Source organism: Cetorhinus maximus, chromosome 12, assembly GCF_964194155.1.
Source record: "Cetorhinus maximus chromosome 12, sCetMax3.hap1.1, whole genome shotgun sequence".
Lineage (NCBI taxonomy): Eukaryota > Metazoa > Chordata > Chondrichthyes > Lamniformes > Cetorhinidae > Cetorhinus > Cetorhinus maximus.
Genome location: NC_135890.1, coordinates 56,538,690 through 56,556,654, shown reverse-complemented (window position 1 = coordinate 56,556,654; position 17,965 = coordinate 56,538,690). Strand labels below are relative to the sequence as shown.

The window sequence follows — 17,965 nt, the reverse complement described above, 5'->3', positions numbered from 1 at the left end:
CTGTGTGTGGACTGCACTGTTGTGTGTGTGTGTGTGGACTGCACTGTTGTGTGTGTGTGTGTGTGTGTGTGTGTGTGTGTGGACTGCACTGTTATGTGTGTGTGTGTGTGTGGAGTGCACTGTTGTGTGTATGTGTGGACTGCACTGTTGTGTGTGTGTGTGTGGACTGCACTGTTGTGTGTGTGTGTGGAGTGCACTGTTGTGTGTGTGTGTGGAGTGCACTGTTGTGTGTGTGTGTGGACTGCACTGTTGTGTGTGTGTGTGGACTGCATTGTTGTGTGTGTGTGTGGACTGCACTGTTGTGTGTGTGTGTGGACTGCACTGTTGTGTGTGTGTGTGGACTGCACTGTTGTGTGTGTGTGTGGACTGCACTGTTGTGTGTGTGTGTGGACTGCACTGTTGTGTGTGTGTGTGGACTGCACTGTTGTGTGTGTGTGTGGACTGCACTGTTGTGTGTGTGTGTGGACTGCACTGTTGTGTGTGTGTGTGGACTGCACTGTTGTGTGTGTGTGTGGACTGCACTGTTGTGTGTGTGTGTGGACTGCACTGTTGTGTGTGTGTGTGGACTGCACTGTTGTGTGTGTGTGTGTGTGTGGACTGCACTGTTGTGTGTGTGTGTGTGTGGACTGCACTGTTGTGTGTGTGTGTGTGTGGACTGCACTGTTGTGTGTGTGTGTGTGTGGACTGCACTGTTGTGTGTGTGTGTGGACTGCACTGTTGTGTGTGTGTGTGGACTGCACTGTTGTGTGTGTGTGTGGACTGCACTGTTGTGTGTGCGTGTGTGGACTGCACTGTTGTGTGTGCGTGTGTGGACTGCACTGTTGTGTGTGCGTGTGTGGACTGCACTGTTGTGTGTGCGTGTGTGGACTGCACTGTTGTGTGTGCGTGTGTGGACTGCACTGTTGTGTGTGCGTGTGTGGACTGCACTGTTGTGTGTGCGTGTGTGGACTGCACTGTTGTGTGTGCGTGTGTGGACTGCACTGTTGTGTGTGCGTGTGTGGACTGCACTGTTGTGTGTGCGTGTGTGGACTGCACTGTTGTGTGTGCGTGTGTGGACTGCACTGTTGTGTGTGTGTGTGTGTGTGGACTGCACTGTTGTGTGTGTGTGTGGACTGCACTGTTGTGTGTGTGTGTGGACTGCACTGTTGTGTGTGTGTGTGGACTGCACTGTTGTGTGTGTGTGTGGACTGCACTGTTGTGTGTGTGTGTGGACTGCACTGTTGTGTGTGTGTGTGGACTGCACTGTTGTGTGTGTGTGTGGACTGCACTGTTGTGTGTGTCTGTGGACTGCACTGTTGTGTGTGTGTGTGGACTGCACTGTTGTGTGTGGACTGCGCTGTTGTGTGTGTGTGTGTATATGTGCATTGACTGCACTGTTGTGTGTGCATGTGTGTGTATTGACTGCACTGTTTTGTGTGTGTGTGTATGTGTGAGAACTGCACTGTTGTGTGTGTGTGTGTGTGTGTGTGTGTGTGTGTGTGTGTGTGTGTGTGTTGACTGCACTGTTGTGTGTCTGTGTGTGTGGACTGCACTGTTGTGTGTGTGTGTGTGTGGACTGCACTGTTTGTGTGTGTGTGTGTGTGTGCGTGTGGACTGCACTGTTGTGTGTGTGTGTGTGTGTGTGTGTGTGTGTGTGGACTGCACTGTTGTGTGTGTGTGTGTGTGTGTGTGTGTGGACTGCACTGTTGTGTGTGTGTGTGGACTGCACAGTTTGTGTGTGTGTGTGTGTGGACTACACTGTTCTGTGTGTGTCTGTGTGTGGACTGCACTGTTCTGTGTGTGTGTGTGTGTGGAACGCACTGTTTTGTGTGTGTGTGTGTGTGGGCTGCACTGTTCTGTGTGTGTGTGTGTGTGTGTGGACTGCACTGTTCTGTGTGTGAGTGTGTGTGTGGACTGGACTGTTATGTGTGTGTGTGTGTGTGTGGACTGCACTGTTATGTGTGTGTGTGTGTGTGTGTGTGGACTGCACTGTTGTGTGTGTGGACTGCACTGTTGTGTGTGTGTGTGGACTGCACTGTTGTGTGTGTGTGTGGACTGCACTGTTATGTGTGCGTGTGTGGACTGCACTTTTATGTGTGCGTGTGTGGACTGCACTGTGTGTGCACTGCACTGTTGTGAGTGCGTGTGCACTGCACTGTTGTGAGTGCGTGTGGACTGCGCTGTTGTGAGTGCGTGTGGACTGCGCTGTTGTGAGTGCGTGTGGACTGCGCTGTTGTGAGTGCGTGTGGACTGCGCTGTTGTGAGTGCGTGTGGACTGCGCTGTTGTGAGTGCGTGTGGACTGCGCTGTTGTGAGTGCGTGTGGACTGCGCTGTTGTGAGTGCGTGCGGGGACTGCGCTGTTGTGAGTGCGTGCGGGGACCGCTGTTGTGAGTGCGTGCGGGCCTGCGCTGTTGTGAGTGCGTGCGGGGACTGCGCTGTTGTGAGTGCGTGCGGGGACTGCGCTGTTGTGAGTGCGTGCGGGGACTGCGCTGTTGTGAGTGCGTGCGGGGACTGCGCTGTTGTGAGTGCGTGCGGGGACTGCGCTGTTGTGAGTGCGTGCGGGGACTGCGCTGTTGTGAGTGCGTGCGGGGACTGCGCTGTTGTGAGTGCGTGCGGGGACTGCGCTGTTGTGAGTGCGTGCGGGGACTGCGCTGTTGAGAGTGCGTGCGGGGACTGCGCTGTTGAGAGTGCGTGCGGGGACTGCGCTGTTGAGAGTGCGTGCGGGGACTGCGCTGTTGAGAGTGCGTGCGGGGACTGCGCTGTTGAGAGTGCGTGCGGGGACTGCGCTGTTGTGAGTGCGTGCGGGGACTGCGCTGTTGTGAGTGCGTGCGGGGACTGCGCTGTTGTGAGTGCGTGCGGGGACTGCGCTGTTGTGAGTGCGTGCGTGGACTGCGCTGTTGTGAGTGCGTGCGTGGACTGCGTTGTGTGTGTGTGTCTGTGTGTGTGGACTGCACTGTTGTGTGTCTGTGTGTGGACTGCACTGTTGTGTGTGTGTGTGTGGACTGCACTGTTGTGTGTGTGTGTGGACTGCACTGTTGTGTGTGTGTGTGGACTGCACTGTTGTGTGTGTGTGTGGACTGCACTGTTGTGTGTGTGTGTGTGGACTGCACTGTGTGTGTGTGTGTGTGGACTGCACTGTTGTGTGTGTGTGTGTGTGGACTGCACTGTTGTGTGTGTGTGTGTGTGGACTGCACTGTTGTGTGTGTGTGTGTGTGTGGACTGCACTGTTGTGTGTGTGTGTGGACTGCACTGTTGTGTGTGTGTGTGGACTGCACTGTTGTGTGTGTGTGTGGACTGCACTGTTGTGTGTGTGTGTGGACTGCACTGTTGTGTGTGTGTGTGGACTGCACTGTTGTGTGTGTGTGTGTGGACTGCACTGTTGTGTGTGTGTGTGTGGACTGCACTGTTTGTGTGTGTGGACTGCACTGTTGTGTGTGTGTGTGGACTGCACTGTTGTGTGTGTGTGTGTGGACTGCACTGTTGTGTGTGTGTGTGTGGACTGCACTGTTGTGTGTGTGTGTGTGTGTGGACTGCACTGTTTGTGTGTGTGGACTGCACTGTTGTGTGTGTGTGTGTGGACTGCACTGTTGTGTGTGTGTGTGTGGACTGCACTGTTGTGTGTGCGTGTGTGGACTGCACTGTTGTGTGTGTGTGTGGACTGCACTGTTTGTGTGTGTGGACTGCACTGTTGTGTGTGTGTGTGGACTGCACTGTTGTGTGTGTGTGTGGACTGCACTGTTGTGTGTGTGTGTGGACTGCACTGTTGTGTGTGTGTGTGGACTGCACTGTTGTGTGTGTGTGTGGACTGCACTGTTGTGTGTGTGTGTGGACTGCACTGTTGTGTGTGTGTGTGGACTGCACTGTTGTGTGTGTGTGTGGACTGCACTGTTGTGTGTGGACTGCACTGTTGTGTGTGTGTGTGTATGTGCATTGACTGCACTGTTGTGTGTGCATGTGTGTGTATTGACTGCACTGTTTTGTGTGTGTGTGTGTGTGTGTGTGTGTTGAATGCACTGTTGTGTGTCCGTGTGTGTGGACTGCACTGTTTGTGTGTGTGTGTGTGTGTGTGTGTGGACTGCACTGTTTGTGTGTGTGTGTGTGTGTGTGCGTGTAGACTGCACTGTTGTGTGTGTGTGTGTGTGTGTGTGTGTGTGTGTGGACTGCACTGTTGTGTGTGTGTGTGTGTGTGTGTGGACTGCACTGTTGTGTGTGTGTGTGGACTGCACAGTTTGTGTGTGTGTGTGTGTGGACTGCACTTCTGTGTGTGTCTGTGTGTGGACTGCACTGTTCTGTGTGTGTGTGTGTGTGTGTGTGGACTGCACTGTTCTGTGTGTGTGTGTGTGTGTGTGTGTGTGTGTGTGTGTGTGTGGACTGCACTGTTCTGTGTGTGGGGACTGGACTGTTATGTGTGTGTGTGTGTGTGTGGACTGCACTGTTATGTGTGTGTGTGTGTGTGTGGACTGCACTGTTGTGTGTGTGGACTGCACTGTTGTGTGTGTGTGTGGACTGCACTGTTGTGTGTGGACTGCACTGTTGTGTGTGTGTGTGTATGTGCATTGACTGCACTGTTGTGTGTGCATGTGTGTGTATTGACTGCACTGTTTTGTGTGTGTGTGTGTGTATGTGTGAGAACTGCACTGTTGTGTGTGTGTGTGTGTGTGTGTGTGTGTGTTGACTGCACTGTTGTGTGTCCGTGTGTGTGGACTGCACTGTTGTGTGTGTGTGTGTGTGTGTGTGTGGACTGCACTGTTTGTGTGTGTGTGTGTGTGTGTGCGTGTAGACTGCACTGTTGTGTGTGTGTGTGTGTGTGTGTGTGTGTGGACTGCACTGTTGTGTGTGTGTGTGTGTGTGTGTGTGGACTGCACTGTTGTGTGTGTGTGTGGACTGCACAGTTTGTGTGTGTGTGTGTGTGGACTGCACTTCTGTGTGTGTCTGTGTGTGGACTGCACTGTTCTGTGTGTGTGTGTGTGTGTGGACTGCACTGTTCTGTGTGTGTGTGTGTGTGTGTGTGTGTGTGTGTGGACTGCACTGTTCTGTGTGTGGGGACTGGACTGTTATGTGTGTGTGTGTGTGTGGACTGCACTGTTATGTGTGTGTGTGTGTGTGTGTGGACTGCACTGTTGTGTGTGTGGACTGCACTGTTGTGTGTGTGGACTGCACTGTTGTGTGTGTGGACTGCACTGTTGTGTGTGTGGACTGCACTGTTGTGTGTGTGGACTGCACTGTTGTGTGTGTGGACTGCACTGTTGTGTGTGTGGACTGCACTGTTGTGTGTGTGTGTGGACTGCACTGTTATGTGTGTGTGTGTGGACTGCACTGTTATGTGTGTGTGTGTGGACTGCACTGTTACGTGTGTGTGTGTGGACTGCACTGTTATGTGTGTGTGTGTGGACTGCACTGTTGTGTGTGTGTGTGGACTGCACTGTTGTGTGTGTGTGTGGACTGCACTGTTGTGTGTGTGTGTGGACTGCACTGTTGTGTGTGTGTGTGGACTGCACTGTTGTGTGTGTGTGTGGACTGCACTGTTGTGTGTATGTGGACTGCACTGTTGTGTGTGTGTGTGTGTGGACTGCACTGTTGTGTGTGTGTGTGTGTGGACTGCACTGTTGTGTGTGTGTGTGTGTGGACTGCACTGTTGTGTGTGTGTGTGGACTGCACTGTTGTGTGTGTGTGTGGACTGCACTGTTGTGTGTGTGTGTGGACTGCACTGTTGTGTGTGTGTGTGGACTGCACTGTTGTGTGTATGTGGACTGCACTGTTGTGTGTGTGTGTGTGTGGACTGCACTGTTGTGTGTGTGTGTGTGTGGACTGCACTGTTGTGTGTGTGTGTGTGTGGACTGCACTGTTGTGTGTGTGTGTGTGGACTGCACTGTTGTGTGTGTGTGTGTGTGTGGACTGCACTGTTGTGTGTGTGTGTGTGTGTGTGTGTGGACTGCACTGTTGTGTGTGTGTGTGGACTGCACAGTTTGTGTGTGTGTGTGTGTGTGGACTGCACTGTTGTGTGTGTGTGTGGACTGCACAGTTTGTGTGTGTGTGTGTGTGTGGACTGCACTTCTGTGTGTGTCTGTGTGTGGACTGCACTGTTCTGTGTGTGTGTGTGTGTGTGGACTGCACTGTTCTGTGTGTGTGTGTGTGTGTGTGTGTGGACTGCACTGTTCTGTGTGTGGGGACTGGACTGTTATGTGTGTGTGTGTGTGTGGACTGCACTGTTATGTGTGTGTGTGTGTGTGGACTGCACTGTTGTGTGTGTGGACTGCACTGTTGTGTGTGTGGACTGCACTGTTGTGTGTGTGGACTGCACTGTTGTGTGTGTGGACTGCACTGTTGTGTGTGTGGGTGGACTGCACTGTTATGTGTGTGTGTGTGGACTGCACTGTTATGTGTGTGTGTGTGGACTGCACTGTTATGTGTGTGTGTGTGGACTGCACTGTTATGTGTGTGTGTGTGGACTGCACTGTTATGTGTGTGTGTGTGGACTGCACTGTTATGTGTGTGTGTGTGGACTGCACTGTTGTGTGTGTGTGTGGACTGCACTGTTGTGTGTGTGTGTGGACTGCACTGTTGTGTGTGTGTGTGGACTGCACTGTTGTGTGTGTGTGTGGACTGCACTGTTGTGTGTGTGTGTGTGTGGACTGCACTGTTGTGTGTGTGTGTGTGTGGACTGCACTGTTGTGTGTGTGTGTGTGTGGACTGCACTGTTGTGTGTGTGTGTGTGTGGACTGCACTGTTGTGTGTGTGTGTGTGTGGACTGCACTGTTGTGTGTGTGTGTGTGTGGACTGCACTGTTGTGTGTGTGTGTGTGTGTGGACTGCACTGTTGTGTGTGTGTGTGTGTGTGGACTGCACTGTTGTGTGTGTGTGTGTGTGTGTGTGTGTGCGCGCAGCATTGGTGTGTGTGTGTGTGCAGCATTGGTGTGTGTGTGCTGCATTGGTGTGTATGTGTGCTGCATTGGTGTGTGTGTGTGTGTGCTGCATTGGGGCGTGTGTGTGTGTGTGTGCGCGTGCTGCTGCATTGGGGCGTGTGCGTGCGTGTGTGTGTGTGCTGCATTGGTGCGTGTGTGTGTGTGTGTGTGTGCTGCATTGGTGTGTGTGTGTGTGTGTGTGTGCTGCATTGGTGTGTGTGCGTGTGTGTGTGCTGAATTGGTGTGTGTGCGTGTGTGTGTGCTGCATTGGTGTGTGTGTGTGCGCGCTGCATTGGTGTGTCTCTGTGTGTGTTTGTGTGTGCTGCTGCATTTGGTGTGTGTGTGTGTGCTGCTGCATTTGGTGTGTGTGTGTGCGCTGCATTTGGTGTGTGTGTGTGCGCTGCATTTGGTGTGTGTGTGTGTGCGCTGCATTTGGTGTGTGTGTGTGTGCGCTGCATTTGGTGTGTGTGTGCGCTGCATTTGGTGTGTGTGTGTGTGTGGACTGCACTGTTTGTGTGTGTGTGTGTGGACTGCGCTGCTGTGTGTTGTGTATAACGGAGAAACAAAGGAGTAAAGCATCAGATAATTTTCATTAATTTCTTATTATGAAAATGGTGAAGTAAATTACCATGGAACAGCCTTTTAGCCAGTGAAATAGGGTCGGTCTTGTTGTGAAAGTTCATGGAGCGAGATCCGCAGAGCATACGAGAAATGTCTTGACGAGCAACAGGAGCTGGTAGTCAGGCTCTTTTCAGCATCATATATTTTTAAAAAAACAGTCAGGAGCTGACTTTCTGACTTGTGCCTGAGGTAAAGTAATTCTAGCAATGGTAGCCTTCAGTTTTCCAACTGTTGCCTAGAGATGTCACAATAGATAGCTCTTACCATATGATGTTGAGTTTATTAACCCCTTGGGTAGGTACATCCACAGCAGTTAAAATGGATAGTTTGAATTGAAAGATGTCTCACATTCTCCATATGGGACAATGGGGCTGTAGTGACACACTGTGCACTCAGACAGACAATCCATCGGGAACTGTGCGAATCACTGCACTTCAGTGGGATATGCTTTAAACCCAGCAAACGTTTAGCCAAAATATTTAACGTTTCAATTAGCGGCAGAAAAAATGAGGGATTCTGGAAAACTCTTCGTTAAGACAATCCACTGCAGCCCAGTGGATCAGTCCTTTTATTCTGCAATGTGGACAGTGTTGGGAAGAGCACAATTATGGCCCATCCTTAAAAAGATTCACCACCTCACCACCACCCACGCACCGCCCCCCACCCCTCCCAAAATAATTATTTTACAACAATGTGGTTCATTAAACCATTCCAGAGGGAATAGGGTCAGCCAGACAGCCTGGCAGTGGAGACACACGAAGGCCAGGCCCCTGCAAAGGGATAGCAGGCTCCATTGCCTGAAAAGCGCACAGGAAACCATTGGGTTTTTATAATAGTCTTTCATGGTAAATCTATTTCTGATACTAGCCCATAACTTCCCAGACTTATTGAATTTGATTTGAAAACTGTGTGGACAGCTTTAACCTCTGTTGCCTGTACCAGTACAATAACTAGTAGACCACCCCAACCAGCATGTTCCTTTGCTCAACAGTTTTCTTTTTGGGTGTAGCTACAAACTGACCGAGAATTTATTTTCTTTTGCCCTTTCTATATTTTGGTAAAATGTTACTATCTCAAAAGCTCTCTTCCCCGCGCCCCCCCCGCCGCCTCCTCCTCCACCCTCCAAGAATGAAAGCATAATTTTCAGACATCCCTTCATCAAGTTATAGATTGCTCTGCAAAGCTATAAGAAGCAGCAGCAGCAAACTACTGCAGATGCTGAGAATCTGAAGTCAAAGGAGAAAATGCTGGAAACACTCAGCAGGTCAGACAGTGTCTGTGGGGAGAGAAGCGGAGTGAATGGACTGGATTTTACCAGCCCTCCAGCGATGGGCTGGCGAATGGCGGGGATGGCCTGATATCTTCCACACTGCCAGGCGGTGTCAGCAATGGCATGAGCCTCAGCAGCATAGCCGCTCAAAGCGGATTGGCCACTTCCCGACTCCACCGGCATCTTACCAGGGTTGGGAGGGGCCGCTGCCGTGGGTGGAGACGGCCAGGTAAACCCTGCCAGCCTTCCAGTAAGCTCAATGGGGGGTGGTGGGGTGCAAGGGCACCTCCTCTATGGCCACTCCAGTGGCAACAGAGGGGCCACTGGCAGCAATGGATGGTGGATCACATCCCTCCCCTCCATCCTCCACCCTACACCACCCCCCGCCATCTCCCCCCCCACCCCAATCCTTAGCACCCGCCTGCAACCAGCTCAACTGAAAAAAGTTTAACTGGTCTTTGAGGGAGCCTCACCATGGAGGTGCCCTCCCATTCATTCTTCCTGCAGACTCAGCAGTGTCCACCTCTAACAGTGGCACTGCCAAGGCTGTAGTGGTACCAGTCCTCTGATGGGGACCTGGTCCCACTTTCAGTCCTGGCGATGGGGCTACTTGCCTTTCGATAAAATTCTAGCCAATGATTCAGGTTGATGATCTTCCTTCACCAACTGGGATAAGTTTGAGATGTAATAGGTTTTAAAGCAGTACAGAGGCAGGAAGTGGAGGGAAGAACAAAAGGCAAGGCCTCTGATAGGGTGGAAGCTCAAAGAGATTAGATGCCATGAGGGGTGATGGTGCAGGGCAAAAGGAGATGATAACGGGACAAGGAAAGAAACAGAAGAAGTGGGGTGATTAGGAAAGCAGGATCATTTCTAACCGCTGTCTTTGAAAAATGGGGACAGGGTCTACAGTCTCAAATTGTTGACCTCAATGTTCAGTGCGCAAGTCCGTAAAGTGCCTATAATCAAAAGATGAGCTGTCCCATGAGATTCAGTTGAGCTTTATTGGAAAAGTATAGGAGACTGAGGACAGAGAGGTCAGAGTGGGAGCAAATTGGATCATTAAAATGACAGGGGACCGGAGGCTCAGGGTCTCACTTGCAGACTGAACGAAGGGTTCCACAAAGTGGTTACCCAGTCTGCGTTTCAACTTCCCAGTGTGCAGGATAGTGCATCATGAGCTGAAAATGCAGTATTCTAAACTGAAAGAAGCACAAGGAAATTGTAGCTTTACTTGGAAGGAGAGTTTGGGGCCTTGGATGTTGAGAAGGGAGGAGGTAAAAGGGTAGGTGTTGTATCTCCTGTGCAGGCACGGATAGGTGCTTTAGGAAGGAGAGGGGGTGTTGGGGTTGATTGAGGAGCGAAGCAGGTAACCTGGAGAGAATGGCCCCATCACAATGCCGAAAAGGGAGGAGGGGGGAATATTTGGTGGTGGCATCATGCTGGAAGCCATGAAAAATGATCCATTGAATGTGGAGGCTGGTGGGGTGGAAGGCAAGGACACAAGGAATGCTTTTGTTATTCTGGGAGGGAGGGGCAGAAGTGAAGGAAGTCGGATGGACAAGGCCAAGAGCCGCCAGCCACACTGGTGGCAGGGTGGGCATCCTCAGCTGAGATGAAAGGAAGACATATCCAAAGCTGCTATTGAAGGTGGCATAGACAGAACAGATGCAATGGAGACCGAGAAACTGGGGAAGTGGAATCGAGTTCTTACAGGAGGTGGGACAGGAGGAAGTGTAGTAAAACTTTTTCATGCTGGGAGTGGTTAAGGTCTGGAATATATTCCCCGAGTGTGGTGGAGGCAGGTTCAGTCGAAGCATTCGAAAGGGAATTAGACTATTGTCTATGGAGAGAAGGTAGGAGAATGGCACTAAGCGAATTGTTCATTCGGAGAACAGGTGCAGACACGATGGGCCGAATGGCCGCCTTCTGCGCTGTAACACTTCTGTGAAGTGAGCTGAGAGAGGGACCTGAGTGGGTCTGGAGAAAAAGAATGTTCCCTATGTCCCACTAAAAAGGCAGGCACAGCCAGAACCCATCCAGATTCCCATTGCAACACATTCTATCTGCAGGAAGTGGCTGGAGTCAAAGAAATAGTTGTTCATTTTAAAACCAGTTCAGCCAGGCTAAGGAGAGAGCAGTGGATGGGGGCTGTTGGATCTCTGTTCGGGGAAGAGGCAGAGAGCCCTCAGGAAGGAAGCTACTTACCTGCACCTTGTTAGCTGTTAAATGTTTAGCTGCTCTGCAATGCTAACTAAAGCTGGCTGATGAAGACAAATCTTCGAATTTCAGGAGCCATTGTTTGTTGCACGTGTCGTCTATGATCTCCTGTTTTTCTTTGTCGTCATCATCATTGTCCTGAACTTGATCTTTGGTGTTATCATCGACACATTTGCTGATTTGAGAAGCGAGAAACAGAAGAAGGAGGAGATCCTCAAGACCACTTGCTTTATCTGTGGTAAGCTGGCATTAAACTGTGGCCCAAAAAAGTTGCATTTCAGTTCCTATTGCTTTAGTTGGTTTCATGTTACCACTGTCATCTGTTGCTCAGTGATAGCCCTCTGGTCTCCAAATCAGAAGGTTGTAGACTCAAGCCCCATTCCAGAGACTTGAGCACGTATTCTAGGTAGACACTCCAGTGCTGCACTGTCTATTGGATGAGATATTAAATACTAGTGGACATAAATAATCCTATGGCACTGTTTGAAGGAGAGCAGAGAAGTTCTTCCCAGTGTTCTGACCAAAACTTGTCCCTCAGTCAACATTACTAAAACAGATTATCTGGTTATTATCACATCACCGCTGTGGGAGCTTGCTGTGTGCAAATGGGCTGCTGAGTTTCCTACATTGCAACAGTACCTACACTTCAAAAGCACTACATTAGCTGTAAAGTACTGTGGGGCATTGTGAGATCATGAAAGGCGCTATATAAATGTAGGTGTCTCTCATACTTCCTGTAAGTGTCACAGTCCCATGTCACACTCTGACTCATCATGAGTTGACACTGGGATGGTCTGTTAGTCGGCATTCAATAAGGTTCCACAGATTTTAATTTTTTTGTGGGATGTGAGTGTCGTCGGCAAGGCCCGCGTTTGCTGCCCATCCCTAGTTGCCCTTGAGACCGTTAACAAAAATGAGCGCATTGCATTGGAGACAACCCATGGACAAATTAGGAGGTAGGGGACAGCGAGTAGTATTCTAATCACTAAAAGCTAATGGATAGCTGCAAAGAATAACCTAAAACGCTAACCTAGTGTTGGCCTTTATCAGGAGGGCTCGAATACAAACACAAACACACAATCATACAAATTAGGAGCAAGAGTAGGCCATTCAGCCCCTCGAACCTACTCCCCCATTTAATAAATCGTTGCTGATGTGATTGTGGCCTCAACGCCACTTTCCCACCCACCCCGATAAACTTTGACTCCCTTGTTAGTCAAGAATGTATCTCCTTCTACTTTAAAAGTACTCAATGACCCTGTCTCTACCGCTCTGTGGGGAAGAGAGTTACACAGACTCACAACCCTCAGAGAAAAAAATTCTCATCTTCTCCATCTTAAATGGCAGACTCTTATTTTTAAACTGTGTCCCCTAGTTCTAATCTCTCCCACAAGGGGAAACACCCTTTCAGCACCCACCCTGTCAAGCCCCTTCAGAATTTGTTGTTTCAACAAGATCACCTCTCATTCTTCTAAACTCTGATGGATACAGGATGAGCCTGTCCAGCCATCCCAGGAATCCATCAAGTGAACCTTCTCTGAACTGCTTCTAATGCAATTATGTCCTTTCTTAAATAAGGAGACCAAAACTGTACACAGTACTCCAAGATGTGGTCTAACCAATGTCCTGTGCAGCTGTAGCAAAACATCCCTACTCTAATATTCCATTCCCCTTGCAATAAACGAAGGGGTGGAAGTTCTGTTACAGAGCTCTGGTTAAACCAGTTTTGAGTACTGTGCTCAGTTCTATACAATATGCCTCAGGAAGGCCACAGTGACCTTGGAGGGGATGCAGTGTTGACTCACTAGAATGCTACAGGACCTATAAGGCTCAATATGAGGCCAAGTTGTATCAATTTCTCTAGGGCAATTAGGGATGGGCAAAAAATGCTGGCCTTGCCAGTCATGCCCACATCCCATGAAAGAATTTTTAAAAACTGGTTTTATATTCCTTTGATCTTTTTCTGATCTCGCCCTTTCAGGCATAAACCTTGCTGGGGTGCTTGGTTTTCTTGGGCAGCAGCAGAGCCTGGATGTTGGGCAGGACCCCACCCTGGGCTATGGTGACCTGTCCCATAGTTAAGTTCCTCGTTGGTGCAGATGGCAAGCTGCAGGTGGCAGGGGACGATGCGGGTGGTCTTGTTGTTTGGGACCGCGTCGCCAGCCAGCTCGTGGATCTTCCGGTGGTTGGGTACTCGAGGACAGCGGCCAGGTAGATGGGGGCTCCTGCTCTGACACGCTCAGCATAGTGACCCTTGTGCAGCAGCTGGTGGATACAGCCGACAGGGAACTGAAGGCCAGCTCTGGAAGAGCAAGTCTTAGCCTTGGTGCACCCTATCCCTCCAGCTTTCCCACGACCAGACATTTTGTTGTTGTCTGCTAATGCTGGTAGTCAATTGAAAATGTCAAAACTGAAATTGATAGATTTTGTTAGGTCAAGGGTATTGAGAGTTACGTAACCAAGGTGGGTAATTGGAGTTAAGATACACATCACCATGATCCAGTTGAATGGTGGAACAGGTTCAAGCAGGTGAATGGTTTCTTCCTGTTCCTATCATATTTCCCCAAAGACTCTGACTGCTTCACAATGTCCTGGAGCACCTGAACACGACCGTCCATGTTAGTGAAAACAGGGGAACAGCACACTCTCTTGAATTTCATGTCCCTTTCAGTTTTGTGGCTTCTCATGAAGGGAAAGTCCATCAAATAATTTTATAACCTCTGTATCCAGTCGATGTAGAAATGAAATGATTATGCATTCCGTTTTCTATAAACTCCTTCTCTAGGGTTTTGTAGGCCATTTTCTATAAACTCCTTCTCTAGGGTTTTGTAGGATCCATCGTTTCCAATGTTTTAATAGGGAACCAATGTAATGAATTAACCATTCAAGGATTGAGCATCAGCAGTAATAGCTGTATTGAAACATAGATAAAATCTAATAAAGGATTTTGCGCACAGTCTTCAATCCCATTGTATTTGGTGAAAGTTTCCCAACTGCAAGCAGTATCAAACTAGGGACAGGGCAGAGAGTGATTTTGGTTCTTGGCATTGGATTGCACAAAGTGATCTCACATCATAAACTTCTACCCAGTATATATGAAACTTAAAAGCACTGTTCACAGCTTTGGTAATGCTAAACATCCAAGTTCCTGTTTATTCAGCGTGCTAAGGATGAAATGAGACCATTGAACTGCTTCATTGTAAGTGGGAAAGAAGCCTTTAACTGAATAACCTTGTTCATTATGTCAGCTGGGCCTATCATCTCCTGGGTGGGGTGACTCGGTTGGAATTCAGGTTTGCCACTGGGAATCGGGAAAGTTGAGCAGTGGAATTTGAAAGGTCTTCTGAAATGTTAATTCCCTTTTCCACGAACTTGAGTCGCACGTTAAAGAAAAAGGTGCACTTTGTCGTTGGGCAAGAAGGCACATCTGAACATATTGGACATAAATGCATCTTGGACAGTGGCACAAACCAGATGATGGTGAATTGCCAGCCCACTTTCCATCCCCACTCAATATTCCTTTTCATCCTCTACTGGGAATGAAGTTTGAGTGGAGTGTAAGACCGGCTAGATTTGCTATTGCCCATTTCGCATGTTTAGATTGTTTAAAGCATCAGACAATAGCTTACTCTAGGAAAAACTCCAGATGGTTGTGTGTATAAAACAGGGTGTATTTCCTAACTAATCCGGAACAATGATGTAAGTCACAGCAACAGTGCCTCATGTTCTTGGAACAGGCTGGGTTTACTTCATATCGCCAATGACTCCAAGGGTAGGAACAGTCACACAATGATCGTCTCACACCCCAGCTCCTCGAGCTCATTTCAACATGGTCGCAACTGCTTTCTGAATTATCGTGAGATAAGGGTGATCGTTTACGGATTGAACTTTCACCTTTCCTCCCCCCAAGTCATTGTCACTGGCATACCTCCGCACAGGATGAAATATTAACAGTTAGATTTCTTTGGGATTGGAAAATGCAGGAAAAACACCCATAGTTAAATCTGACAAGTGATTCTTTTAAGAAAAATAGATTTGAATCAATTTCTTGAGGGGTTGCAAACACACAGACAAGGAGCATACTAAGTGTCACCTTCAGGGAAGTGGGGTTAAAAGGTGTGGTCCCACAGATATCATTCTGTCCCCATTTTCTTTTTGAATATAAAATTCCTATGTTCACATTTGTAATGGAAAATGCCCCCGTAAACTTGTCACACTGTAATTACACCCTCCCACCAGCAGCTGCAGCACCCGCACTAGCAGGGCACTAATTGCAGCATGGATGTTTGGATGTTTTTGTTAAGCATTTTTGCCCACCCCAAGTTATCCTAACTGAGTGGCTACTTCAAAGGGAAAGTAAGAGTCAACCAGTTTGATGTGGGACTGAATTTGCATGTAGTCCAGACTGGGTAAGGAAGCAGGTTTCCTTCCCTAATGGACATGAGCAACTCCAGCAACTCACCAAGGCTTCTTAGGCAGCACCTTCCAAGCTCACGATCTCTATCACCTAGAAGGACAAGGACAGCAGATACATGGGAACACCACACACTGCAACTTGACACCATCCTGACTTAGCATCGCCGTTCTTTCACTGTCGCTGGGTAAAAATCCTGGAACTCCTTCCCTAACAGCACTCTGGGTGTACCGACAATGCATGGACTGTGGCAGTTCAAGAAAGCGGCTCTCCACCACTTTCTCAAGGGCAATTAGGGATGGGCAATATATATTGGCCTAGCCAGCGACGCCCACATTCCATAAAAGAATTGAACAAAGTTTCACCTTTATGGCAGACTGACAGCTGCATGGTCACTTTAACTAATACCAGCTTTTTATTTCCAGATTGATTTGAAATTCTCAAACTGCTTAGTGTGATTTGAACTCATGTTTTTGGATTATCAGTCAAGGCCTCTGGGTTATTAGTCCAGTCACATCACCATACCATATCCCTATACGAATTTATAATATTTAATTTGACATACCCAGGATTTATAGTATAGCAATACATCTATTGCACCTCTTTCCCTGTTTCTTTGGTTTGATAGATCTCATTGCCTTTGTCCTACAACTCATTCCAGATCCTGTTTTGAACTATGCTTCTCTCGTGATCAAAATGCTGCATCATAGTCCATTACCAAATATAAAGGCAGGAATTCAGAAACTTTGTATGACCTCCACTCACACCCTAGCAAACTAAATCATAATTCCGCAATGGTATTTGGAAGGATAGGCTTGATAATCCATTCCCCAAGTGAGGTTTGTATCAAAAATTCTTACTCTGGTTTAATATTCTGTAACAAGCACTTGCTATGAATTCCGATCCAGTGAAAGCATGCTGGGACATACTGTGCAGGGAGTGCCTGACATGCATCAATGATCCTCCATGCAGCTGTCCCCATACGTACACTCTTGCTTTTGAATTTCCAGTTAGCTTTTTAATGATGTTATAGTCTCAGCAACAAAACATTATGTGTATGAATAATCCTCTGTCTGAAAGCACTTATCTTAACTTGCCCTCTGCTCTCCACACCCTTGTTACTGACTCATTGACCAGTGGAAACACTTTCACTGTTTATCCTGTCGAAAACATTCATTACTTTGGAAAGCTTTGTTGGATTTCCTTATAGCCTGTTTGGAAAAACCTCATTCTAATGAATCATCTTCTGTCCCTTTGCCATAGTCATCCTGTAATGAAATGTCCGGAATGGTACACACTATACAAACTGTAGTCTAATCAATGTCTCGTACAAACTTCCTTGCCTTTATGTTCTGTGCCTCATGTACAAAATCCAGAGTGTTTATTGCCCTTTTTTTTTAAATGTTGTTTTAATACCCACACTCCCAATCTTTAAAGAATTATATAATGTGTCAGTTTTGGCTCGCTTGGTAAATACCTGGCCTCTGAGTCAGAAGGTTGTGGGTTCAAGCCCTACTCCAGAGAGTTGAGCTGGCACCTCAATGCAGTATTAACATTGCCATCTTATGGATAAGACATTAGACCAAGACGCTGTCTGTTCTGTTGGGTGGGTGAAGGGGGTCCTACAGCACTATTTGAAGAAGAGCAGGGAGTTCTCCCGTTCCCTGGCTAACATTTATGCCTCAACCAACATGACAAAAACGAATTATTTGGCCATTTATTTCATCGCTGTACCTGGGACTTTGCTGTGTGCGCTACATTACAACAGTGAATATATTTGTAAGCACTGCTAAAGCATTTATTTTGGCTGTTAAACATTTTGGGGCATTCTGAAGTTGTGACAGGAGCACTCCTACTTTTGTAAACGCCTCCATGCCATTAGGAGCCTTAATACTTAAGGTATCCCCCATTTCAGAGCTGTTTTTAAAATTTTTTCATGGGATGTGGGTGTCGCTGGCAACATCAGCATTTGTTGCCCATCCCTAAATGCCCTTGAACTGAGTGGCTTGCTAGGCCATTTCAGAGGCAGTTAAGAGTCAACTATATTTCTGTGGGTCTGGAGTCACATGTAGGTCAGACCAGGTGAGGACGGCAGATTTCCTTCCCTAAAGGACATTAGTGAACCAGATGGGTTTTCACAACAATCAATGATCGTTTTATGGTCACCATCACTGAGACTAGCTTTCAATTCAAATTATCAATTGAATTTAAATTCCACTATCTGCTATGGTAGGATTTGAATCTGTGTCCCCAAAGGATTAGCCTAGACCTCTGGATTACTAGTTCAGTGACAATATCACTTTTTGTTATTTTTAGGGTTTCTAATGTTTGGATTAATTTTCTGCTGGTCATGCATTAGCCACTCTCTCGGACAAATCTGCTGAGGTGTGGCTTTTCCATTTTCTCACATCACCCATCTTTCTGATCTTTCTTACCAAGGACAGTCTTTTTCAACTCAGCCACTCAGCAGGAGCTGGAAGATTCCTCGAGCTTATTTCCTGTAGGTCTTGGAGAAAGAGTTAGGACACCTGGACTATATTCAAACCTTGGCCCCAGAAGGGTG

At 48.1% G+C, this 17,965-nt stretch overlaps 1 protein-coding gene across 1 annotated transcript in view; it reads left to right on the top strand.

The window, feature by feature from the left end:
• itpr2 (inositol 1,4,5-trisphosphate receptor, type 2) overlaps positions 1 to 17,965 on the top strand; it is a 244,007-nt gene that overhangs the window by 213,552 nt on the left and 12,490 nt on the right. Inside the window, exon 50 of the mRNA XM_078554637.1 lies at positions 11,061 to 11,226. Coding sequence (XP_078410763.1) covers positions 11,061 to 11,226 — 166 coding nt within the window. The remainder of the gene's footprint in view (positions 1 to 11,060; positions 11,227 to 17,965) is intronic.